Raw genomic sequence first — 26,658 nt, 5'->3', positions numbered from 1 at the left:
CGGCAGACGTTTGGCTGTAGTAAGTGCAGTGTGTCAGCAGAACGGTAGTCGCGCTCGGAAGCGAAAATTGTATTTCATTTTGTTTGTGTTGAGCCAGTGGAACGCAGAGAAGAGTGATAGCTGGTGTTGTGTTTTGCTTCAGACAATTAATGTATCGATAATTTCAACACGTGAGTCGTGACCACTTCCGTTCAGGAAGTTGGAGGTGTTAAAGACATTAAGTATTAATATAAGATCAGTGCCATGCAGTGTGTATCATTAATTCTTCGCAGTTCGAAGAAACTCTAATACAAGCTGACACCCAATGTGAGTAACTGGTGTGCATTAAAAAAAACACAATCCATGAAACAGCCGACTCTGCACCGTTTAAGAAACAACCTACACGCTCCATCCACGAAAAGGTCGCCCCAAAAGGTTGTCCACAAAGAGTGCTGAGGTCTGCACAGTGTTTTTGAAAATATTTTTAAATAGCAACAGCCATAAAGGAAGGCGGTGAACAGGCGCGGCAGTTTTTGCTTTCCACTCGGCGCACTTTTCCCCCGGCAGACGGGTATGTTTTCTCACTTTCCCTAGAGGGGTAGCGCTAGAGTGAATACGTGCCATACGTCGGCTACTAGTGTGTCCGACACGATGTTCTGTTCTGCGTTCTTCGCTTGCGGTGAGGGTGACTTACCTCAAGACCCCCAAGAGTAAACCGCTTTACCTTGCGAGACAAACCGGCGTTGGGGACCTGTTTATCAACACACGACACGGGACACGGGTGGTCAACATTATGAACCATCTTCCCTAGTATTCGAAGTAAAGTGACAGTATCCCCCGCACGCGCTCTCTCTCTCTCTCTCTCTCTCTCTCTCTCTCTCTCTCTCTTTTTCTGCACCATAACCGCACACAGATATCTTCATCTTGCGCATCTAGCGGGAACACGCAGCAATCCCAATCACGTACCCCCAGTATCATCCTTTCCCGAGCCGTTGATAGGTGTTGTAGAAGCCGGTTCGCTTGTTGTCCTCGGGAGCGAAAGTATTTCTGGAAATTCAACAAGTGTGAACGGCACGAGACTACGCTCCGCGCTTGTGTGTTCAGTTTTTTCGTCATGTTGAGTTTATTTTTGAACGCGTATGGTGGTAGACAAGTAGGGGCAAGAAGAGCTGCTATGACTCACGTACCATCACTTTTAGCGCCACCACACTCGTCCGCATGGTGGGACAAGGTTTTAGGATGTGTTCTGAACATTCTGTAGAGGTGATTTTTGTCGGTCACAAGGAAATTAGATCGCTCTTTATTGTTGGCTTGGGTTATCATTATTGCGACAACTCTTAGTGGTCAGTGAGTAGTCATTTTGAATGAGATCTGAAGTAGGCGATGGTACTTTTGCGAGATAAAGTGTGTTGAAGGACAAACAATATTTGTCCTCATGGGTTATTGTACCCAACCTTGGTAGACAGACAATGAGTATTATTAGATATTGATCTTTATATTGTCTTTCTGTCTGACTGTCTTAGATATTGTCTTTATAATCTTGAAGACATTGGGGGTACATTAGAAAATTGGTACAAATAACCTTGTTGTTATTTATTAAATTGCCAAATGATTTGAAGACTAATTAATACTTTGTTTCCTATTATTGCTCCAATAGCGCTATTATCCTAAGCTCTGCTTCTACGTGGCGTAACATCCTATGTGGACATACCGGCCTATTCAGGCTTTCGAGACTTATTCAGTACTAAGCAGCCGGATAGTTATTCCTTGCTACGAGAGATGGTCTATTCTAGACTTGAACTCACGACGGGCACGTTTTTAAGTCGAACGAGTTGATGACTACTCCATAGGACCTGTCCCTTGGTTATTCTTTGAAAAGATGTAGAATACCTTGAGAGAGAGAGAGATCGTAGGTCATTGATTCGACCAGCGTTTCTAATGTCAGCTAATAAAACTTATCGATAGGAAACGTACCGACATAACTTACCTCGCTCGGTATCATTCATCAAACCCACGGTGGTAATATATAACAACCATCATGTCCATATTGAATCGATTATTATTGATCGTCTGGAAGAGGAATAAGAAGAAACGTCTTCCTCGAAACGTGTTCACCCCACTCTAGTCACGACCTGGACCACCTCCTGAACAAATCGGTCATTGGAGATCGATAAAAAGAAGAAGTACAGTTGAATAATAATCATATGCCTGTGCACCGGCATAAACTACCTTGAGAGGAGATATGCAAAAAAAAGTCTCACTCACTCATCAAAAACCGGTCCCGGCGTTTTTTTTCCTTCACCTGGTAATTCCGTACCTGGTTATTCTCAGCCGGCAAAAGCCTCCATCAAAACCCTCCATGATTTCAACCGGTTCACCTTCACGTCTACCCCAGCGGCCCCACCACTTGACCAATTCCATCGTCGGTTAGCGGCAACAAAACGATGAGAAGGCATATTCCTTTGACCGCGTGGATGGGGATCTCCCGCCTGGGGTGGGTGACGTTCGGTCAGGTTTGGGTACTTACTTGCTCCCTCGCCAAAGCCGGGGCCGACCAAGGTCTGTTTCACTTGCTGCAAAAACTTCACTCCACAAGTATTCGCGGTCATGCTAGCGCTACCATGACTCGGCGGAATCTATGCCCCAATCTGTGAAGAGTTTCGTCGGATGTCTTTGGGCGGGGTCCCCAAGAGGAAGGGGAAGCACACTGGAATGGAGCGAAAACCCGTTTCCCGGTCCCTTCTTGCACCAGAAGATCCGAAAGCAGGTTTTAAGGGTTTGTGTTTCTCCAACTTTCTGCTCACGGCGAATCTGCCCCACCGACCCGGGCAAGTTTAATTTGAATAATTCGATCGGCGAAAGTTTTTTGTTGTGGTCCCCCTTCACGAAATATCCTCCGATATCTCCTCGTTTGGACATCATCCATTCCGCTCGGCTTTATCTCCGGCACAGACATATCCGATAATCTAACTTCAAATCTCGCTCGGTCTTGGGCTTCCTCTGCAGAAGCTCTGGTTCCGATTGGGTCACACCGTGAGTCTTTTTTTGTGTTTTATGTGCGGTTTTCATGTAGTAAAATTGTATTTCTACCACCTTCTTACCATGGCATCATAAACCGGTTGCATAGAATGAACGGGAAGGTTTTTTTTCTCCGCTGAGTTATCTTCCCGAAAGGGGCCGGAGAAGGGAACAGACAGGCTTTGAGCCCTGGCAGTACGGGACGAGAATGGAGAAAAACGTGATTTGGCAAGCACGTGGTCGGTGAATGCACGATGATGGCGATGATGATAATGATGATGTGCTTAAAGTCGGGCCCTAATATGGAGATTGGACGCTGTGCGGCTGATTTGCATGCAAATCGAACCCGTTTCGCAGCTTACGGTGGGAATCATGTAAATGTGTTTTGGGTCGGAACTTTGTTTATCCAAATTTAAAGACGGCGTTTCGTAAGCATTGACTCATCATATTTGATGGTGATAGTTTTGGTCGCTCAATGAGCATTAGGTGACATATTGGTGACGGTATAGAAGGATATAGTAAATCGTGGGGATAGTTCAATTTCAGCTAAATGTCTTAACTAATAATTCCGTTGCAGCCAGCAAAGAAGTAGATCCCTTGTTGTAGCCTACCAAGTAAAGTCGTTCCCGGTCTCTAAATGTAAATTCTTGAAGATGAAGGTTTTTGTGGGAATAGGCAATAGATATTCAAGCTTATGAGAGATATAAATTAAATCTCCACTCTACACCTGTTTTTGTCTTAAATCATTGTGTTTTGTTGCTTCCGACATCTTCCTTTTTCTGCGGACTAAACCGGCCAGTGTGAACCATCTTTCCATACCACCGAATAAAAGATCCAAACTAATGTTCGCTATTATTGGCCGGCACCACACGGGCCCCATAGTGTTGCGTTTATTTGCCTGTCATCATCCACAGACCTGTATCATCATCCAAACCAAACGCGAGCTGAACGAACCATGGTCCCCGGTCTATGCTCTTCTGTGTCCTTGCCGTCTGCCGGTTGAATCATCTTCACCCATCCACACGTCTAGCAACAACCCGGCGCTCCGCAAAACATGTGCGAAATACTTGAGCGAAGTGCTAGACATTTGAGGTCGAGCCCAGTGCGCGTATGACGTAAAGCGGGTGCACAAGTGCTCTTGATTCGTGCGATGATGATGCGATGCAAGATGGCAGGATACAGCAGCGTGCGCTTCTGTTTGGTGTAGTGTATTGGATATGATCGCAAGGGGCCGCGGACAGGGCGTCGGCTTCAAACGATGGATGTGCCAGCAGCGAGCAAGAGTGCTCCTTTGTCCGCCCGACGATTAGATCGACTCCAATGTGGTTGTGTTTATGTGCAAGGCGAAAGGGTGATCGGTGGGCCAGGGTGCAGTAGGCTTTCCAATTAAAATCGTAAAACAGTTGCTCGTATGCTAAAATCGTAAACAGCTCCGGAACACCGGGAAACGAGGAAACTAATTAAATACACAACTGCTACACAGTTATGGGCTTCTCGCGCCTAGATTTGCTGCTTGCCATTTCGAGTACAGAAGGAAAGAGAGAGTGAGAGAGAGGAGGGTAAGGTTTAGAAGTGAATGCTGACATTAGACGGTCTCGTCCTTGAGGTCAGTTGTCTCGAGACATAATAAGCAGCATTGTTCATTTCCTTGTAGGAATTCTTGAATACATTGCTTTCGATTATTTCTTATGTTTTCTTTGTGTGACGGGCATATTTGCAAGCTTGGGCACAATCAATGTTAGTAATGTGTTTTTAAATATCTTCGAAAACACGTCATGTTATTTTTAATTGACAACATGCTTTGTTGCATTACGACCTTTTTGTTCATGTGTGTATAATGTCATTTGATCAATTAAATTGCGAATGTGTTGAAAAATTAATAAACACAATCAAAATCGTCATCCCTAATAATTTTTTGTTCTAATAATAACATCAATACATTTTCCCATTATTAAAATGCCGAATTTGCTGCTTATTATTTGTTAAATAATGCATTCTACGTCATCAGCACCGCGTTTATAGTGTGAAGTCGATAGCTCTTGTGTGACTCTACAGCACTGTTTTTCTATTTGAAGGACATTTTATTAACCAAAAAAAAAAAAATCCTAGGCATAGAGTACAGTTTAGTTACTGGCCCAGATAAAGAACTATTCGGAAGGTTAGGTTAGTTATTACCAAACTCTTATCTCTCACTCAACTCACTCACTCACTCTCACTTTTGTTTCGAATTTTTACACCAAATATGAGTAGCGGTCCCGTGGTACATTCGTCAACTCGAACGACTCAATATCACTCCCGTAATGGGTTTAAACCCGGAATGGACCGTCCCCCCGTAGTAAAGGCTTGACTATCCGGCTACGTGGCATTAATAAAGTTTTGAAAGCCTGTATAGGGCCGGCATGTCCTCGTAGGACGTTTACGCCAAATAGAAGATGAGTAGCGGTCCCAGTATCAGGTAACGATGCAACGGGTAGCTTCAGTAGATTTGCTAAGGTCAAGAGAAGAGCATAGTAGTGTATTGTTGATACAATAAAGACCATGTTAAAGAATTGATATCGGTGTATTAGGAAACTTGAAAAAGATGTTTAAGCGTGATCTGAAGTTGTTCAGTACTTTGCGCTTAAAGTTAAAAACTCATCATCATTCAATCTGACATTAGCATTAAACTGAAGCTTATTAGTATTAAGCTAAATTAGGTTTAACCTCATATTGTATAGGCCTGTGTAGGTAAACAATTTAAGTTTATTGATTAAAAGAGATAGTTTTGTGTACAAAAAAAACGACGAATAAAAACAAAGAGTATTTATTGTACAACCCAAACGGACGTCCGTACTTCAACTAGTGCACACAAAAATCTAGCACATTGTTCAAATCACCCTTGAAAACCTTCTGAGCCTGAGTGTTTTTGTGTTTTCTTCATACCTCGCCCTTGCCACGTTCTAAGGGCCAAGGGCAAAAGCAGCTGTCATTTTGTTTAGTGAAACAATTTTAATCACATTCTGATTTTTTCTGCTACCACCTCCTCCCCTAACCTACCCGTCGCTCGCTACGTACAATCGTACGGGCATTTCCATCTGGGACGCCCATTAGTCACGCCATTGAAGAATGGAGGGGAGCGGGTTGGGACGTGTTTAGTCACGTTCTAGCCATTATTAGTGCATTGACTATTGCACTGTTGCACCATCAAAAGGGGCCGGAAGGGGCATGGTGGAGATGGGGGAGGACTGCAACCTTCTCCACAGCGGCCAAGCGATCAATTGTCATTTTGCCGATTCTGGCGCACCCGCCATTTGCCCGCCACGTTGATAAACAGTCGCTAGTTTGCGATATCGGCTATTAAATCTTTCGTGTTTCCGAATGGTTGTGCGCGCGTGGATGGGCTGGGACCGGGTGGGAGAACAACTAGAGGAACACATTAGAGCTGCACCGTGCGCTACGTGGGGCGGGTATTTTTGCACCGTTCGATTGTTTCGCTCTTCTCCTTGCGGTTGTTTGATAAATTGCCCTGTTTGCAAACGAAGATTTATGGCAGTGCTAAACAAGCTGATGGAGTAAGAAGGGGAACTAGCAAGCGGCTAGCAAAGAAGAATTGATTTCAAGGGCGAAATAGAAACAAAAAAAAAGCCGAGTCGTACAGGGCACTGCACCGTTGCTGATGCTGCCAAGAAGTACGACCGCGCGGGCATGTACAGTGTGCCCCATAGGCTTTTTTTCTGTTTCTCTCCCTGCAGATAAAAGCAGAATAAACGTTTTTAATGTGCAATGATGCGCGATGCAAGTGTGAGGGCGGTCGCCCCCATACGCCTGGGGAAAGAGGGGGGAAATTGCGTGCACTCAGAATACGATAGTGATGTTGTGCTTGTGCTTGTGTTGTAGCAGTTGTGGCTGCCACGAAATTGGCCACTAATGTGTGTAGGTCAAGCACGAATAATGCACCCCGAACGCAGCGGCGGATGCAATTTGGGTCGCTTTGCAGGCGAGAGTCTAGCCCCCCCCCCCCCCACGGTATCGGCAGCATTTGAAGACGAGTTCAACGTGCAAAATCGAAACACCATTATCGTGGTGGTGTTGTGTATTGCAACACACAGTGCACGAACGAAGCGCACGGATGTGTTTTGATAGTCAAACATTTTTGTTCCTGTTTGGCGTTACGAAATCGCTCAAGTGTGCCCCGGGCGGGATGAGCAATGGTACTTTCCAGAAAATGAGCATCCTCGCGCGCCCGCCCTACACTGATAAGGATGACGGGAGGGAGCAGTCAATATTGTTCTTGGCAAGATCAACCGGGAATTTCGCTGAACGGTGAAACATTAGCTCCAATTTTCGTCATGCGCTGGTGGAATTGTTTTGTGTTTTTCCATGGCACCGTGCGTTTGGCAGCGAACAACTTGAAGTTTGAGAAATTTTGCAGCGTGATTGCAGATTCTAAACAATCATTAGACCATTATTGATTGTTGTACCATTGCTTTTGCTGTTGTATGTTAAACCAACAGGAAAGCTATGTTTCAATGGAAAGAATCACTTCAAAATAGGCTAAAATTTCCTGCGAGCATTCTAGGAACGCATCTGGATGTAGGAGGTAGTTACTGAATTTGGGGATTTTGTGAGCGTATCAATGAGAACGTTTGCGATTTTTTACCCGTCAAATTTATTCCTGATAACATAACACTGAACCGTTAACCGTTAACAGAATGGTAAACAACTTTAATTGCACGATCATGCTGCTTATCATCTTTGTAGGGGGTAAACCTGGGATGTGTAGAAGACATTAAGAACAGTAGAAAAATTGTTAGTGATTACTGAATGATTCTGCTTACGCTGCTTACGAGTTGATGATAGTACAATGGCAGATTTTCATTTGTAAAACGAGACCTCGAACGCGTTAAATATCAACTATTAGAAAGCGCAAGATCTTAAGTTGACTCCTAATGATTTGAGAATAATATCGTTGTATATGCTATTTCTCTTAATGCTTGTCTCGTTGTGATAACTTTTGAAACCCCGTTTACGCTTACTATTAAACCCCAATCCAAACCCAAGAAAGAGAACGATCAAATAGTTCGATGCTACCACTCATATTATGGACATTTTCATGTGCCTTGAATAAATTAATATCTGTGAAAGATATAAAGAGTGGTGTAATCATAGTGATGGCTTGGTGAAAATAATATTTTCAATGGAAAGGCAGATTATAGATAGCAGAAGGATATTGCGTATCACTAAATCTGTTCCAGTTTATTTCACCAATAAAAAAATGCTAGCATTGTCTTCCCAATCAATAAGAAACACAGCGAATATCTAATCTTGACACCCTAAATTTTATGAAGAAACGGCTCAGATAAGATAAAACAAGCTTGCTAGGAATTGGAACTAAACCAAAAAAAAAAGAAAACAAAACTCAAAAATCTAGAAGAACCTGGGAATAGGAAATGTACTCCAAATCTTTGTGCATTCGTTTGTTGCTAACTCACTGTTGATTTGATAGTGGGTATTAAAAAAAAGACATACAAACACATCCAACTTCATCGTCTAACCAAGTCTACAACAATCGCCCCCCTGGAACTGGAAAGATTAGGAAGTGCCCGCGTCTGGGAGATTAATTGAAGGTGCACCCAAAAACCAGTTGCCCGGTACTGGCCGCAAAGCTTTGACCACTCTATGGGGGGGCCTCCCGCTTTGCAGTGCGATAACCACAATCTGCTATTGGCAACACCAAACCACGGGTTTTTGGCACATAACGACGACCACGCTTTTGCAAGAATTCTTTTCAAAGGTCGACCAATTTTTGGGACGAGATTGCAGAGGCAGAGATGGGGAAGAATGACCTCGACCTAGAGATTGTTTCGTTAGCGGATTCTAACCGTGCACTGGAACAAAAATAAAAACATGAAAAAAACATTTCAATGGATCGGAATAATTACACTAGATGGTGTGCTTGACTCAGAATACTTCCATAAAAGAAAGTCAGTAAACAGTGGTGAAGTGTTGAAGGCGTTTGTATTGTCCTATACTTTACGGCATTTTATGTTCCATGTTAAGAGCAAAGTGGAGGGTAAATTGAAGGAAAATAACAAAGTACACACCAAATTACTAAACATCGAGGTTATGCCAGGTTATCAAACTGGCTGACTGGCATTACCACAGATGTGGACGTCGATAAATTGGGCCTTTCCGGTTGGTATCTCACACCAAGAATGTCCATCATGCATTAGTGCTGATGAGTTCCAATGGATGCTTTATTTTAGTCATCATACTATTAGACCACCCGTAATCGGTATTGGTCGACGGTAGTACAATGTTACGATTACTTTCACTGACCGTCACCGGTGGGGGTCTTCGTCGTTACTGGCTCGTTTACTTTCGTTTGGACGCTTCCACCGGCTATTACTAATCGTCCACGTCCGTCGATACTTGATTGATGTTTGCTTTGTCTTGGCGTCCACTGTAAATGATTAATTTGTGCTACACCCTCAATAAACATCGATCGAGTAGACTAGTTTCGGAACAGTGAGGACAAATACGAAAATGTAGTGTAACCGCCATTTTTACCAGGGATCTTTTTAGATAATATAAATGATCAAGAACGTGTGTGTGCCAGCGAATCTCAACTGCAATGAGTTGCAGTTTAGCGAGTGCCGTCATCTGCCGCCCATTAGAAATGCAAACGGTATCTGCCATCCATTTATAGCGCTCTCACGACCCACCCGCCCTGCCCTAGAACTGGCACAAACGTAACACAGCATCGGTAGTAACGGTCGCACACAAACCCGTTGCATCGCACAAACACACACACAACACATACACATGACAAGCGATCACTAGAAGGCAATGAACTGGTATTGGCATCGTTCGATGCAACCATCGAAAGCAAAAGAAAAAAGAGGACGATCATCGTGACGTGACTGCGGATCTTATGATTTTAGTGAGTTTCTTTTTGTTTTTTTTCTCTTCCACCCTGCCAAAGGAGGTGATGGTGAGCTCGATACACAACATCGTGTTAATTGATTGGATCGTGCCACGGGGTTAAAACAAAACTGAATCATGTTTAGTAGCAGGGCAGTTACCATGCATTTCGCCCTGTGGGGTTTCATTGGGAGATGCTAATTTACAAGTGTATTAGCTTGTGTAAGAGGAGGCAACGTTTTCGGAGCGTAAATAAACAATTTAATATTAAGACTTCACTTGGATAATTTATATCAAGGTTTGATAAGCGTCGGTTTAAAGAAGTTGTTATTGAAAAGCGGGGATTTATGATAATTCTTTCGTTCTGGATATTTCTTGAAATTTGTCTAGAACTCAAATTTATTTGTGAATCTGAACGAGGTCTTCCTGTTACTATTTTTTCTAGGTTAATTGTCAATTGCCAATTTTGGAATAATTAGAATTCTGCAGACATTATAGTAGCTTATAATTATCTTTCGCAATTGATACAATATCATACAAAACCCAAATTGAGAATATTGCTAGGACACCGCCGCTATCATACTTTTGATCAATATTGGTAGGAGATTCTTATCGTTCGTAGAAGAGAATGCCTTTGAAACGAGATATTGTGGAAGTCCTGTTAGAAGTGTTGCTAACATTCTTGAGTTACGCTCGATTCTCGATTCAATTGCAAGTAGATATTGTGGAACTGCTGTTAGATGTTGCCCGAGCCCTCTAGAGTTACCCTTGATTCTCCGATTATCTTTCAGTGCAAATTGATATTCAGGAATTTCCAATGGAGAATACCTTTGGGACGTAAATAAGTGAAATTGGGACGAACCTTACTCTTCCATTGTGTAACATGATATATTGTCCGCCCTAGATGTAAAATACCCTTGCGCTAAGAGCTGTTCAGAGTTTTACGCTTGTATACCTTAAATTTCAATGTCGTTGTTTGTTTTAATGTTCTTGCTTCCAAGAAATAAGCCTTTCTTTCATCTACAGCTGTAAGCTGGGAATCATAAATCGTATATCTGAAAAGTTTACAGATCTCTAAAGTATCTGCTTGCCGTGTATTGCAATAAATGAACAAATCAATCAAAACCAAATGAGTGTTGAAAGGCAAGATGTAATGAGCAAAACTCTGATTATCTATTATTTTCCTTTGTTTCTAATGTCCTGCAGCGACATCCAGCTCCTGCCACTCTCAACTAATTAAAACTTTGCTCTTATTTCTCGTTTTAGAACCGAGCGGCAGAAAAAAACCAACCGATAGTGATAAACTAGAGCATAATCGGACGATCGAACACCCGAACTCGACCCAGTTCCAGATGGGACACCGTGCGTGCTAATGACGTCATAGCAGGTGCAACTACCAATCCTGCAATGTCCTTACTGACATATCGCTCTGCAATCGAGTTTTGACGCAGCCAACAGGCAGAAAAAAAAAGAATTAGGACATCGTGTACGTCATCAAACGAGGTGCACTGCAATTTGCTCTCTAGCCCGGCGAGCGCGTATGCTATGATGAGCGTGGTGGTGGCTTCCGTAGCAAAGTTTCCTTGAGTACCACCGAACACACTCTTTGGTCAAGTGTGCCAAAACTACCGAAAGCTAAATCGTGAATGAAAACGCAAACACAGTCTGGTTCTCAAGATGTTCACACACACACACACATGCGCGACGGCCGTGTCGGCACAATGTAATGATATTAATTAATCGCTGCGGTTAAAGCCATTACTCCTTCCTGCGGCCTCGTATTTGGTGTTCCCTTGGAGTGCAGACAGAATGATGACCAAGATGATGATGATGGCGCTGATGATGATGATGATGATGATGATGATGAACATGTGCTGCTGTCTCGCGTACGTACACCGACCAACTTGGCGCGCTAAATCGTAAACCGAACCACCGAGAAGGCCCCGAGAGCATCGCACCCCAAACTGCTGGCAACGATTTGGATACGTTCGAGAACGCTGTGCTGTACGGGTGAGAGCGTGAGAGAGCCCTTCGGCAAGACGCCTTCGCTTTTGCTCGATGGAGCGCGTAGCGTGACGCTACTAAACATTAGCATCGAACCTCCGCGGGTAAAGAGAGCGAGAGCGCAAGAGTGTGCGACCCAACCACCAGGGGAGCCAACTGTCGACGTCGACTGCGTCCCGGGGCAGATCCATCCACCGTCTCGTGCATCGGCCCGGGGTAGGTCCGCATCGGCAGCGCGATAGAGAGAATTGTTTCGTGTGTTTCGCTCACCACTGTCCATCCGAGTCCGTCGTGTTCCGCTCGGCTGTGAATGAAATCGCGGGAAAGGCGAAGCATTAAAGCCAACACTAACACCCCCTGCCTAACACAACACACACAGCATCGACGCCCTACGCATCGGACACAGCGGAGGGCTAGGGTGTTGCACACATCGCGAATAAAATTACCGAACCGCGCGCACTGCTCCATCAGTACGAGCTTGGTCGCGAGTCGGTCCGCAACAGCAGACTACACCATAGACGCGCTACAGACACGCACCCGTCAGCTGGGAGAGGGACTTTCTGTGTGTGTTAACATTCGCTCGCCGCCAGTGAGCAACGAGAACGTTGCGGGTAAAGTTTGCGATACAAACGAGGTTCCACAGCCATTCGCGACCGGGCCACAGCACTGTTCGGGAGCGCATTACCAACAGCAGTGATAGAGAGTTAGGGGAGCAACAAAAAAACAGGGAGTGCAATCCAGCGTGGTGGACAACAGTGAACTTGGGCGGCCTTTTGGTACGTGAAAGCGAGAAGCAGTCAGGCAGAGGCAGATCAAAAGGGGTGTAGAGCTACACTTATCGGGCCATTTTTCGAGACCGCGTTTCACCGGCAGAACGTGCGGTTTCGGCGGAAGATTGTTCGAGAAGCGCGAAGCGCGATTGTGCCTGTTTGGTTTGGCGTGCTGCCGGCGTTTGTTGCTATTGTGCCCGTGAGTAGTGGTGCCCGTATTAAGGCGATCCGTTTAGCTGGCGCAATAGTTGCCACAATTCGAGTGCAATTAGTGTAAGCTCGTGAAGTTCGTGGCTGCCGTGGCGGTTGTGATCTGTCGTAGAGGAGTAGCTGCCAGTAGAGCGGTTGCGCGTGGCTGAAGTCGTGTTTTTTTTTTTGTTTGATACCACGCGGTGATTAGTAATCGTGCACGCACGTGCTTTGCTCGATCGAAGCAATCCAATTGGAAAGTGTGTACCGCAACACTGTTCGTGTGTGTGTGTCGAGAGTTGTCTCGGTTTGTATCAAAGTTGGCTAAAAAAAAAAATTGTTCGGTAGAAAAATACCAAACTGTGACGCTCTGCTGTAAAAGCGATAAACAGTGGTAACGTTCGCGTTTTAGTGGACCGTGAAATACACACAAAATCACAAAATGAAGGATCTCTACAGCAAGGGAAATCTACTACTGCACAAGGACACCATCTACAAGGATGTGGTCATTATCGGTAAGTTGCGCACGGCGGTATGTAGAGCAAAAGAGTGTAGTGTCGTAAAACCGTAAACGACCGGATATCAAATTATCTCGCCGATCATGCCGGAAACGATCGAGAGACAGAGAGCGTGTACGATCGGTTGGAAATCACCGGTACGGAAGCTTGCGATATGATGATCCACCGTGACCATTACCAAGTGTGACGAAATACGACAAACGGCTTGTCTGTATGGGGTTCGCACTGTACATTATGGCCCCGATTACTATTGAACAGACAATTGTGGCCCGTTTATCACGTCCTGTTCGATCAATATTGGCTCATTAATTATTTCCCGCCCCTCGAATGGTTTTGTGTGCGTGTTTGTGAGGACTATGCAGGTGACTGTGCAAGCAAGAACTAGCAAGGAGAGAGTCGAAGTAAAAATGCGTTGAAAGATAAGTAGCTATCGGCTCAATTATTCATAGTGTCGTAAATTGCTGGACAATTTAATAACAGTTTTCAAAAGTAATTTGGAGTTTGAAATAATTACGAAGCAACTCAAAACAATGTACCTAAGATAAGGTTTTGCGTGTTGTTGTAGGAATTTCGCTCTGGATGTCACTTGATCTACCCGCTACGCGGAACCACACATCGTTTAAAGCGGAAACTTTTTAGACTGATAAGAACGGAGAAGAGCACAATCTTCTCGGGAAACCTTAACCACAAGCAACCCTGAACCCTGTTGGACTTTAAAGCACACAACTTTTAAACCACAAAGAATGTCATCCGCGGCCAATAGGTGGTTGAGGGGAGCGATCGTGCTATGTTGTGATCTCCCAACAAAGTCCCTAGGGGGTCGATACGGCACTATGGTTTTTTTTTTACCAAACAGTGTAACTTCTAATCAGCTCCCGGTAGAGGACGATCGGGATCTTTAATCGGAGCCCGTAGTACAAAGTGTAGTGGGCAATTGCGCAATAAAATAGTTAAACGGTTTTTTTCCTTTTCTTGCTACAACTCACCCACCAGTCTCATGAAGTACCTGGAAGGTTCAATGGAATGGATGGGATTGGCGTCAGTATCAAGATTTGAGCGCTGCTAAACCTATTGCACACACAAACACCCACACTCACAGTGCAGTTACTTTGAGTGGCCATAAATCTGCTAGCCTTATCGCACCGCATTGTTGTATGTTGATAGTAAAGACATCGCTCAGCGCGCTATGTTTAGTAAATTCACTCATTTGTATTACTTCTGCCTTCGTTCGGGTGAGATCTGCTTGCTGCTCTAAGGGTGGAACTATTTTAGCGCCTCACGTGTTGTAGCCAGTGCTGCAAAATGTTATGAGCAACATGAGAATTTCACCAACGAAAACAATGAACATATCCTTGGTGGCTTGATGCTCATTGCTGATACTCGATGAAAATGCATCATGGCATGCGAGTGCTTGAATCAAACGCGAAACTCGTGGTCACTCACTTGGTCATGACATTTTATGTTGGTGATAATCACGCCATTCTTGGAATATACTTGGCGTGTGGTACCAAGCCACAAAATGAGCATGCTTTCTTGCTCTGCCTGGTCTGTCGGGTCAAACAGCGCGAGAAAATAGGTTCATTATGCTTCTTGGAACCACTCCGCGAGCACCGCATATCATCTCCCATGGCTATCGTGATGATCACCGACACACAATGTTCCGACCAAGTGACTGACCAAGAATTGGTCGCACAAAATGACACAAAGCATGTGATGGTCGCATCAACTGTTTGAGTCTCGCCTCTGATCATCACATTAGAGCTGACATGATTTTGTTTCAGCGAGAATTTGTCATGACTATGTCAGTGACATTTTGCAGAACTGATCACAGTAATAAAAAAAGTCATGACATAGTGACTGATCAAGCGATGGTCGCAAAAATGTCAATTATTATTTATTATTATTATTATTTATTTAATAATTTGTTGGCCTCTAGGGTTTTACAAATGTGTTCTTATAATCTAGGGAAACATAAGGGATGAGGATTCACGAAGACGGGAGCGGAATTGGGAAACTGGGACGTTGAAGTCGAATAGGAGATACGAATCGTTGAAGGCAGAAAGAGCGCGCAAGAAAGGGTCATTCTGGCCATGACGAGTTTGGCGGGAAGGAATAAGGAGCGGGAAGCATATATTGGATGTTATGACATTGACAGTGACATTTTGCAGCACTGGTTGTAGGAACTAATTTTTGTATTGTTTGTTCAGAGTTTGCACGTGCATTAGGTTGAATGTTCCAGGAACTAGCGTCGCAACGTGCCCAGATCGGTCGGCAGACGGTGCCAGGTGCGAGATCGATAAGATTGTGCCGGAATCTGTTTTTGTGTCGAACCTCAAAACCCAATTAGATCATCCATCAGGCGGATACCGTAATCAGCGCTGTCGGGTTGTACTTGGTTCTGAACTTCTCTGATTCTCGCACTGGTTCCACTGATTTTGCAAACTCATTCGCGATCCTGATAAGAAGCATGTTTCTTATTTTGCTGTCGGCAACGGCACAGGAGATGGATGGGTGAGGAGCGATATAACGATTGTGGGAACTGCGGACCACCCCTCTGCGCTGTGCCCACTTATTGCGTTCCAGATGTGTTAAAATGTCCCATGATACTGCGTGTGTGCGTGATGCGTCATGCGACAACCTTGAGCACGTGAGCCGGTGGTGGGCAAGATAGTATGCAAAACTGTTTATCACTATCATGTGGTAGCGGCGTGTCATCCACGCCATCAAGACGCGTCCGAATAGGCCAAGTAATCTGCATCCCGTTCTCTGTTACGATCTAAATAAAGCGCGCGTCCCCCTGGTAGCTACCTGCTAGAACACGACCCCGGTCGGCGCAAACACGAGAGGACAACTCGACGAACGCGTCCGGCTCGCACCGGTATGTATATGTGCGCCGTGCGCGCTGATAAATGTGCTCGCGTGCGCCTGTCAAACGCTTGCGCACGACCAAAAACGTGCGCCTGACGGACACAATTGGAACGCAGCGGGGACCGCCGCGTCTTATCGCCGCGTCGGCGCGTCTATTTCCGTACACCAACCACCAATCAGCTGTGTTTGCGGGAGGCTCGTTGTGCTGAACTGTGCGCACAAACCTGACGTGTGTGTGCGCGCACATCTCTGTTGCTGCGATGACTAACACGCGCGCGCCCGCGCACAGTTATCTGATAGTCGCGTAGACGTGTTCGAGCGCACATAAACCCCAATGTCGGGCCTTGTTAGAAGTGGTTCGGTTGATAAGATTACGCGCTTTCTCTTGTGGCGGGATTAAAAGAGCATCCATTTTTTTTTTGTTGCGAGCTGTTAGTGCATGACCTCATGACGTCAGATGATCGTGCAGAAGCTTGGGTTTTGGAGAGTCATGAATTGCATAATGAAATGCGGCCGGTTCCGGTCTCCAATGTCCAAGAATGTTCGCGCACAGCTGATGATGTACAGATTACAGCCGGCACTATTTGCAAAACCTTGACAGTGATCTTTGGACAGCTGGACATCTTGTCGGAGATGGCGAGCCTGCGCTGCCAACAATAAATTACCGACCGGCACTCTGAACTCGACTCCCGATCGGTCGGTTACGCAGTCGGACGCAGTCAGCGCCGTTAGGCCAGTAATTAATATTAATCAAGCACCCTCCGGCCAAGGCAGTGTGTTATCGGGACTCTTGGTCGCGAATGTGGGAAGTGCATTGCCAACCTTTCGACCCTGTCCGCGGGCGTTTGATTGTTCGGCGCTCGCGCCCGGATTGCTACCCATTGGCAACAAGCGGCCACCGAACGGGCCCAGTGTGTGGTACAAAACCGTGGAATATTCATGTCGATTCAATAGCAAACAAACCAAAAACAAAAGTCATTCATCCTGTTTCTTACATTTTCTCTTTCTTCTCTCTCTCTCTCTCTCTGTCTGTCTCTCCCAAACAGGCAATGGGCCGAGCGGTATATCACTGTCGTACATGCTGGCGGGCCACTGGCCCTACTGGTCGCCGGAGAAGGCCCAGAAGCATCCGGACGAGCTGCTGCGGGCACGGCTGAACTACTACGACGCACAGAAGAGCCTGGTCGAGCACGATCTGTTCAGCCTGGCCGACGGGCTGGAGGGACGGAGCACCAATCCCGTCTCGCTGCTGGTAAGTACCGACCGTGCGTCTGGCCTGGACTTGCTGGAGTGGATTAATGATTTGCTAACGTCGCTCGTTGGCGTCCTTCTCCCATTTTTGTTCCCCCCATTTCCAGCTGGACAGTTTGCAGCATCCGTGTGCCGATTTGGGCATGGATCTGCCCCCGATGGTCGAGTACCGGCACCATCCGGAGAAGGAGGTAAGCAGTCGAATTCCCACCGGTGACGTTACAGCGGCGCCTTATCTGCGTGTGTCCTGGTTTTCTGGGTCTAGTCGAAAGGGGGGCATTGATTTTCTATCGCTATAATCGCTGCAGCACATGACTGCGATTGTTGCGCGTTGCTTTGCGTTAGATACGGGCTGGAATGGAGGCGCGGTGCGAGGATTGCTATCATAAATTCGCGCTTGTCGTTGTTGATGATGATGCTTCTATTTCTCCCTTATCGTCACGCATCGACCATCCCCGGGAGGGCGGCAAAGGTGGATAAATATTTACCTATTGTGGTGTTGTTTTTTTTTTCTTCTCCGTTGTGCTGATGAGTAGCGGAAAAATAAAAGGCTCCTCCCCTTCCCTCACATTCGCTATCAGTGGCGTAATTGAAATCGAAACCAACGCGGGGGATTTTCCACCCCCGGTTGAGTGTTGACAGGCTGATGACGTTTTGCCACTAGCTGACACCAAATTTGTAATCACTATTTCAATATTTGCTCGGTTAGTTGTGCTTTTGCTGTGTACGGTGATAAAACGTCGTCGCGCACATTAAACAATGTCCCCCTCCCGAATGTGTGTGCGTTTGTCACCGCGCAGAGTGGGCAAGTGCGATAGTGGGAGCGCAAGTGGCGGTGGAGGTGAATCATTTTTTGATTGGATTGGATGATAAGATTTTGCGTGAAATAAAATGCACTTGCAATTTACAACATCGACATAATGTTGGGACGGTTCGTGAGTCATTTGCTGTGCTGCTGCCGTAAAGATGTGATGTTTTTTTTTCTTGTTACAGTGCTTTCCAGTAGTTCTCATAGCTGTGGGACACTTTATTGACTGTTTCGTAAGTGAAATGAACACATCTAATAGGAATTTCCTTGGAGCCTGCCTCAAAAGGGTACCACAGAGTCCATTTTCCATCATATGAAGTTCACTTCCCATAGGAAATAGTCAATAACCCTGTATTGTTAAAATGATCAGTTATGCTATCGAAAGCTGGTAACAAAAAGTTTTTTTATTTTTATTTGTGAAACTGGTCAAATCTAGGTTTCAGACCAGCTCTCTAGAGCATGTTAGCTCCAAATTGTGTTTAATTGGGAATCATATGTTAGTTAATAACAATAAGAATTATTATTATTATTATTAATAATAATAATAATAATAATAATAATAATAATAATAATAATAATAATAATAATAATAATAATTTTCGTTTTTCTCTAACTTTTCATTTTTGTCAATTGTTTTTGGCACTGCACATTCATCCATAATTAGAAAAAATGTTTTTAAGAGAAAATACGAAAAAACAAAACAAAAATCTTAAATTGTAAATAGTCGGCACATTATCTTGCCGGTCACTGTAAAGCAGGTATGTCAAACCCATGCCCCTGAGGGTTCAGTATGCGGCTCGCGACAGTATGATGATATGATTAAAACAGAAAATATTTGAACTGGCACACCTTTTACATCAATATGCGACTTTAAGTTGCAGTCCACCGGAAAAAAATGAGTTTGACACACCTGCTGTACAGGGTGCCCCAGAAAGTGTAAGCACAACTTTGATGTTTCATGAAATGATGATCATATTATATATTGTTTACATTTCGATATTTTATTCAGTGTGTTCAAAGCACTTGATGTAAGATGTACATAATTTTCCCTAAGATGCAAAGTTTTTTATCCGAAAAATGTTCGACAAGATCGTGCACGATTTCCGGAATTAAATTGTGTCAGCTAAGCAGTTTACCGTACTGCTACTTTCAAATCGTACTTAAACCTACTGTGGGTCACACTACACATTTTTATCAACTTCCTTTACCCTTTTATTTCATCTCTCTTTGAAGAAGATTTGCAACGAGTTAGTTAAATTTTTAATTTGAGTCGTTCAATTCGATCTATTTTTTTTGAGGTTTTTTTTTTGAGCCAATTAGTCAAATATCTTAGAATATAAAAAATGGTAAAAAATATAGAACAGTGTTTTTTTATTAGTTTTCCTTTGTTTCCCTGTATCAAAAAAAAATTCAAAACAAGCAATACAAGATTTTTCAAGTCACTTTCGAATGTGCACATCATTATTCATCACCGCCAACATGTTTTTCAACAGTTTTTAAACATTTCATTTCTTACACACGATTTTCAACGAATCACAAAAAACTCAACTCAGTTTGACATGTGTTGAAAATCATGTGGAAGAACAGAACCATTACTGTCATCCAAATACAATATTTGTCAGCTGTTGAAAAACATCTCGCAATCAATGAAACATGTTGTACACATTGGAAATTGACTCGGAAAACCCTGTATGGCCTTTCTGGACTGTTTCTCCTACATTGAAAAAAAAAAACACAATATTATACGGAATTTGATAGATATAATTAATTAGCAATTGATTTTGATTAATAAAACATCTTTAAACACATATCATAGCGTGATTACCGGCAAATGTATCAACAGCTACGTAAATCTTACGAGCACTTGAAATACAATTTTGGGGGAAAACATTATTTGACCAACTTTGACAACAAACCCTGCCAATATTCCACACTGCACACACACAATAGCTCATCCTTATTTCCTGCGCACAGATCGGTGCCATCAGTAGCGCTTTTCCTACCCAGCCCTTATTACAAACAAACGTTAAGGCACGTTCGCTTTGGCGGCGCTGCATCTCGCTCGTCTCGCTTCCTCCCACGCTTGCAAGTAACAGTTTGCCGCCGAGCTGAGCGTGTGCCCCCATATCACGCTGTACGCGCCACCGCACAATGTTTATGCTCGATTTGATATGCAAACGCTGCCGGGGGGCCGCTGCGAATCGATAGTGAACCGGGAGCCGCACACAACCACCCTGTGTGCTGTGCCGCTTGATTGCACGCGTGCAATAATCCACCAACTGCTGCCACTGCTGGTGACAATTGTATCCGCGAAGCAATTTTAAGAGTACATTAATTGTGTCTCTCTATGCGTGTGTGTGATGTTCTGTTATTGTATTATTTTTTTTGTTCATTAGGCGCTAGTAAGTAACACGTGCCGCTCACCCCACCGGGCACTGGGGTGGACCAAGCGTGCGGGGATCTTTCATTTCGTGCAAACGGTGCATAAAAATGGTGTTCAGCAAATAATGGGTACACTCACACGTTTGCGCCAAATAGTGTTTCTGCTGCGTAGCCATTACGCAAACACCGATTGAATCGTGAACCTTTAATTTATCTCCAATTTCATTTCGCCCACCTGTGTGTGTCTGTAAACAAACAGAAGCTAATCGTGTTTCTCTCGATTTGTTTTTTTTCCTCTCTCCCTCTGACAGATTGACCATCTTGTGCTAGGACGCGGACCGCCGGGCGGCTCCTGGCATCGGATGGATCCGAACCTGCGCACCCTGTCGCTGGCCGCCTGGATGTCACTGCCCGGCTTACCGTTCGCGGACTGGGAATCGCGCCATCCACCGGTGGCAGCGGCTGACGGTGACGAACCCGTAACGTCCGAACCGGTGCCGTCGGTTTGCGCCCGCTGCAACAGCGAGCTGACGAAGCGTGCCAAACGCACCGGACAGAAAGTGGCCTTAAGCAGCAGCAGCAAGTGTAGCAAATGTCATCGCAGCGGCACGGACGGTAACAACAACACGAGCGGGGCAGGAAATAATGGCATGACGCGGCAGCAGCAGCACGGTGACGGTGGGAACGTGGTGGCAATGCTGGACGAGCGCACCGGCAAGGTGAACGTCCAGCTGCTTTGCCCCCCGCGCCGCAACCTTTCGCTCAAGCGGCAGGTGTCGAAGGAGGTGGAAACGCGCGCACTGATTTCGCGCGTCGCCCAGTACTACGCGAGCTACGTCGCGGAGATGGGGCTGGAGCGGTACTTCATGAACGAAACGATCGTGACGACGGTGGTGCCGCTGGACGGGAAGTGCGAGACGGTGCTGCCGGAGCGTTTCCGCCACGGCCGGTGGATCGTAGCGGGGTGAGTCCTGTCGGGCAAGGGCCTGAGCGTGAACTTGCTGTACTAAACCCCTTTTGCTTCTTTCCCTCTCCACCCATTAGATTCAACCGAATGACGAACAAACGGTTCGCGATCGTGTGCCAAAACCTCGTCCTGGCAAACGGTGCCTCCGATCTGGCGAACCGGCTCGGCGTGAAGGGCGAGGGGCTGGAGATGCCGTGGGTGAAGTACGAGCTGCCCCATCTCGAGCGGGCGCTGGAGCAGTACGACGAGCCGGGCCGCTCCCAGCTCAAGCCGGTGCTGATCGTGGGGGCGGGGCTGAGTGCGGCCGACGCCGTCACGATCTGCCGCTCGTCCGGCATCCCGGTGGTGCACGTGTACCGCAACCGGACGGCCGGGCTGGACAAGATGCTGCCGGGCAACGTGTACCCGGAGTACCACGAGGTGCACAAGATGATGAAGGACGCGAACCGCAAGCACGACCTGTACACCCCGCTGCCCGAGCACACGCTAGTGGATCTGGCGGGGGCCGGCCGCGTCACCGTCCAGCACCTGAAGACGGGCGAGCGGCGCGTGCTGGACGTGTCGTACTGTGCGATACTGATCGGGTCCCGGCCCGACCTTCGCTTCATCGCCACGCTGACGAAGCCGGCGGCGGGCGGGGACGGCAACGCCAGTCCCGACTCGGAAACGGAGGACGACCAGGTGGCTCCGGACCGGTGCTTCGGCCGGCCCCCGGTCCAGCCGCTCACGATGTGGACGTTTACCGAGCAGCTGCTGACCTCCTGCCTCGGCCGGAAGCTGTACTGGCTGAAGCACATGTGTGCCAAATGCAAACACATCAACCTCACCGATAAACCGCGCCACCACCAACATCACAAGCAGCAGCAGCAGCACTACAACGCACCGGCGCTCAGTGCGGGCGGCGGTCACTGTCAGCTGGGGGCGTCCAATCTAAGCGCCGCCTCGGGGCTGGGCCTCGGCGAAGATCCGACCAAACCGATCGACTGCAAAAACAATCCAATCGAGGTGGATAAGTACACGAACGCGGTACTGCGCACGGCCCTTCCCGGCCTGTACGCGATGGGACCGCTGGTGGGCGACAACTTTGTGCGCTTCATACCCGGCGGTGCGCTCTGCATTACCGCCGCCCTGCACAAGCACACGGAAAACGATTGATGGGCGCGGGGCAGCTGCTAGAACCGACCCCGACGACTGGACGTGGGTTTCATTCAATTTGTGTGTGTTTTTTTGGCTCCCGCTGATCGAATCGGGCCCCTCGCGAGTGGGTTTTTCGATCGTTATGGGTATGGGTTCGCTCCCGCAACGTGTCTGCAGTGCGTGGCGAAATGCGTCCATTGTGGCCGTGGGAGATGAACGCTGATCCTGCACAAAAACGAAGAAGAAGAAAATGCTAACCGATAAATTGTGTTATTATCATCATTATATCGGCACCAGCGTCACCTTCTGCCACACGGGAATGAGGGTTTTCGTTGGACGAATAACAACCCGGGTAGCTACGATGGGTAGGGAAGCGTTAAACACGTTGATTGATGATTGGGACGGCGTGGATGATCAGTTCACCGAATACGTCAATTGAAGCTGCCGCTGTTAGTAGCTTATCGTGTGTGTGTATATATAATTTTTTTTTTAATCTAACCGACCGAAGTTCTAATCGCACGTAATGCTAATACTCATGTTTAACGGAGCGGTTAAAGTATTTGAAGATGGGTTGGCTGCTGTTGCACCGTCGTACGGCACGGCAGCAAGTGTAGTTCAATTTGTTTGTATCAATCAAAGGAAGATTGTAGCTCGTTTCGGGTGCAGCAAACCCGACTAGGGGAAGAGGCAGTCGAAGAGAGTAGTTTTCACGTAGATAAATTGTTTATATTATTTTAAACTTAACGTTTTCTCCCCCCAATGTCCTACAATCCATACCTAGACGCACTTCGTTTTCGCACCCGGGAAGAGGGAAAAACCCCCCACAACAAATCCGCCTTGCATGCCCCATAACATTCCCAGCGCTTAATGTATGCCCCACAAATACTCTACTACGGATAGCACTAAGCTGCCGGGCTCGACGAGATACGGCGAAACTGTTAGAGTCGACCGGAGGGCCGACACAATATCCGCCTTGCGCGGTGTTTCGCTTTAATGGTAGCTTCGGTCTAGAGTTTTTCTTTGCCTCTTTCAAAGCTTCACTTCGGTTTGGAGTACACTTATTGCCCGTCTGTGATTTAGTTTCGGCTTTACTTATGTAGAGCATTTTGCGTTAGAGATTATTTATTTTTCACCAAAACACAGGAAGCAATCCACGCTCGCACACACTACACATCGACCCGGTCTAGTGAGACAGGATCGGTGGTACACGCGATCGAAATGCTTTTGTTTTACATTTAACACGGTTGAGTGTAGTGCGGTGGGCCTCCTTATTTCGTCCGTAGTGTCCTACTGCCATCGTTGTAAAACCCCATTTTTGTAGCAACCGAACACTAGCGCGGAACCTAAACCTGCCTTGGCCGCTTGATGCGAGTCCCATCCAACCATCCGATTGCAGTTGCTAGAGATGACTCTCATCATACTTTCCTGTTGATTTGACAGAAACACAAGGGCAGGCAGTTAGATTAGGGAAGCGGGATGTAAGCATATACCCGGTTCTATATACATACATTTACTTCCTGCTACCGTTGCAGGCGACGTACCTCGGTAGTGTAGTAAACGGACGCAACCTGTAATTACCAACGTGTGTAACATTTTGTGCAGATGTGGATGTATGCAAAGGTAGGCGGCATGTTGGAAATAATGTGTAAGAAAATTCAAACCAACCAACCAACTTCAATTTATATCTCTCATGCGGTTGCCTGTTGTGCAATTATTGTACACCCGTTTTCTTAGGAATGTAACCGAATTCTAAAGTAATAACGTTCATCCTAGGTAATGCACACCCGATTGCAGGTGGATGAGGTGTAAGAGCCGTTAGTGGAGATCGAGTAGGAAACCTATATGAACAAACCTAGTAGCAAGAGGCGACAACCTAGAGACTGATCTTTGTACGTTTTAGAACTAGTCTACGAGTACGTTCGGGTGCGAACGAGAGCCTTTTGTGGCAATGCGCTCGAACGAACCCGGCATATGTTGTACTTTCCAATCGTTTTCCACCGTCGTGTAATCGTTGCCCTATTTCTTTTTCATTGATTATTCAACCGCTTCGACATCTACAGTTGGAGGAGTGATATTAAAATTGTCTTTTATTCAATTCAAAACAGGGTAGACTCAAAGCCAAACGCCAACATTTACAATGCACCCAAACATACAAACTTTTACTGATCTACTCTACCGAAGCACCTATCGTTTCACAAGTTGCACATATAAACTGTTACTTAAATTGTATTATCACGATATCATAGTCGTCAATCGTGTTTGTGTGTGTGCATGTGTTGGTTGGAAAGTTTGGAGAATGGAGAGTGTTTTGTTTTTGTTAGCCATCAATAACCCTTTCTTATCGTAGAGAGAAGTTTATACCACAGTTTATACCTTGTGAGAAATTATACCACATTCTCTCTCCTTGCCATGCACTCACCAACGCGCAATCGACACTATGGAAAACAGTTGGAAAACAAAGAAACAAACACCCCGCAAATCAAACGTTGCGAATCAAAACATTACGTCTTTAGCGTAAGCTGTTACGTTTTGCTCTTCTTTTATGGAAAGTTGAAAATATAATACAGAAAAAAAGATACTCAAATAATCATTCCAGCTAATGGTGGATTTCCACTTAAATATAATTTAAATATCCGAAACCCTGTTTGTTTTGATATTATTCTTCAAAGGCATGAGAGATGCTTCTAGGCAGTTGGGAGGCTACATGTGATGGATTCCATTTGAATGTTGCTTGGCATTTGGTAGCCGTATGGAAAAGTACCGTGGTTTGCTGCCATACGTACGGTCTCCCATTGGCCAGTTTTGTAATTCAGAACATTACTAAAGCCAAATGGATGTTTTGGGTAAAAATACAAAGTCTTGTGGATTTCTATAGATGGTGAAGCCCATAGCGCAAGCAAGATTCCACGCATAATACATCCTCGATTTCGCTGTTGATGTCGTTGTCTGCAGTGCTGCAAACTGGCACTGTCAATGTCATACAAAGTTGTGACTGAAACAAAATCCATGACAGCGTCACATACTCAATTGTGATAATCAACATAAACAAATTCTGACTGACACGAAATCATGTCAACGTCACGAGCTGTACTGTGATGATCAGAGGTAAGAGTCGAACAGTTGTTGCGACCATCACACGCTTGGTGACATTTTGAGCAACCAGTCATGGGAGATAAGCCGTGCGTTCGTGTGGTCCCAAGCAACAAAATGAGCATGCTGTTTTGCACAAATGTTTTACCATTCTACCCCCAACAGATCATCAAAACACACAGAGAGAGCAATCATGCTCATTTTGTTGCTTGGAACCACTCGCCAAGAATTTTCCAACAATGTCGTGATTATCATAGAGAGAAAATGTCATGACCAAGTGAGGGACCAAGAGTTGGATGTTACAACAAATGTCACCAAGCATGTGATTGGCCACACCAACTGTTTGAGTCTGACCTCTGATCATCACAGTTGAGCACGTGACGCTGACATTCAGTTTGCTTCAGTCGACATTTTTTTTATAAAAAAGTCAATGTCATTTTACAGCACTGCTTTAAGCTGTCTTAAGTTGCGACTAAGAAAGAGTCAGGAAAGTATCGCCATATTATGAGTACCCTGATAAACTCAGGGATGCATGCAATGAGAAGGTTTTTGGCAATCATCCAATCCAATCTCATCCAATCATGTTTTGGGTCAAATCTAGTCAGCTGACTGTAGCTATATGTAGCATGTACAGTATCGGACAGAATGATAGGACCCTAGTGTTTTCAACGCAGCATGCACCCGTTTGGACAGGTTTATGTGTGTGTGTGTGTGTGTGTGTGTGTGTGTGTGTGTGAGTGCGCGGGTTTTTGTCTGAAGAAACGTAGCTGGACA

General features: G+C 45.7%; 1 protein-coding gene across 1 annotated transcript; it reads left to right on the top strand.

Moving 5' to 3' along the window:
• On the top strand, window positions 1–25,378 carry LOC121602155 (oxidative stress-induced growth inhibitor 2-like). The gene is made up of 6 exons (XM_041930911.1): window positions 1–306; window positions 11,167–13,378; window positions 17,296–17,501; window positions 17,608–17,691; window positions 21,002–21,654; window positions 21,735–25,378. The coding sequence occupies exons 2-6, from the start codon at window positions 13,306–13,308 to the stop codon at window positions 22,810–22,812; spliced, it is 2,094 nt and encodes a 697-aa protein (XP_041786845.1). The 5' UTR covers window positions 1–306; window positions 11,167–13,305; the 3' UTR covers window positions 22,813–25,378.
• Window positions 25,379–26,658: the final 1,280 nt, after the last annotated feature.

Source organism: Anopheles merus, unplaced genomic scaffold (assembly GCF_017562075.2).
Source record: "Anopheles merus strain MAF unplaced genomic scaffold, AmerM5.1 LNR4000323, whole genome shotgun sequence".
NCBI classification, from domain to species: domain Eukaryota; kingdom Metazoa; phylum Arthropoda; class Insecta; order Diptera; family Culicidae; genus Anopheles; species Anopheles merus.
This window is presented reverse-complemented; position numbering and strand designations above follow the sequence as displayed.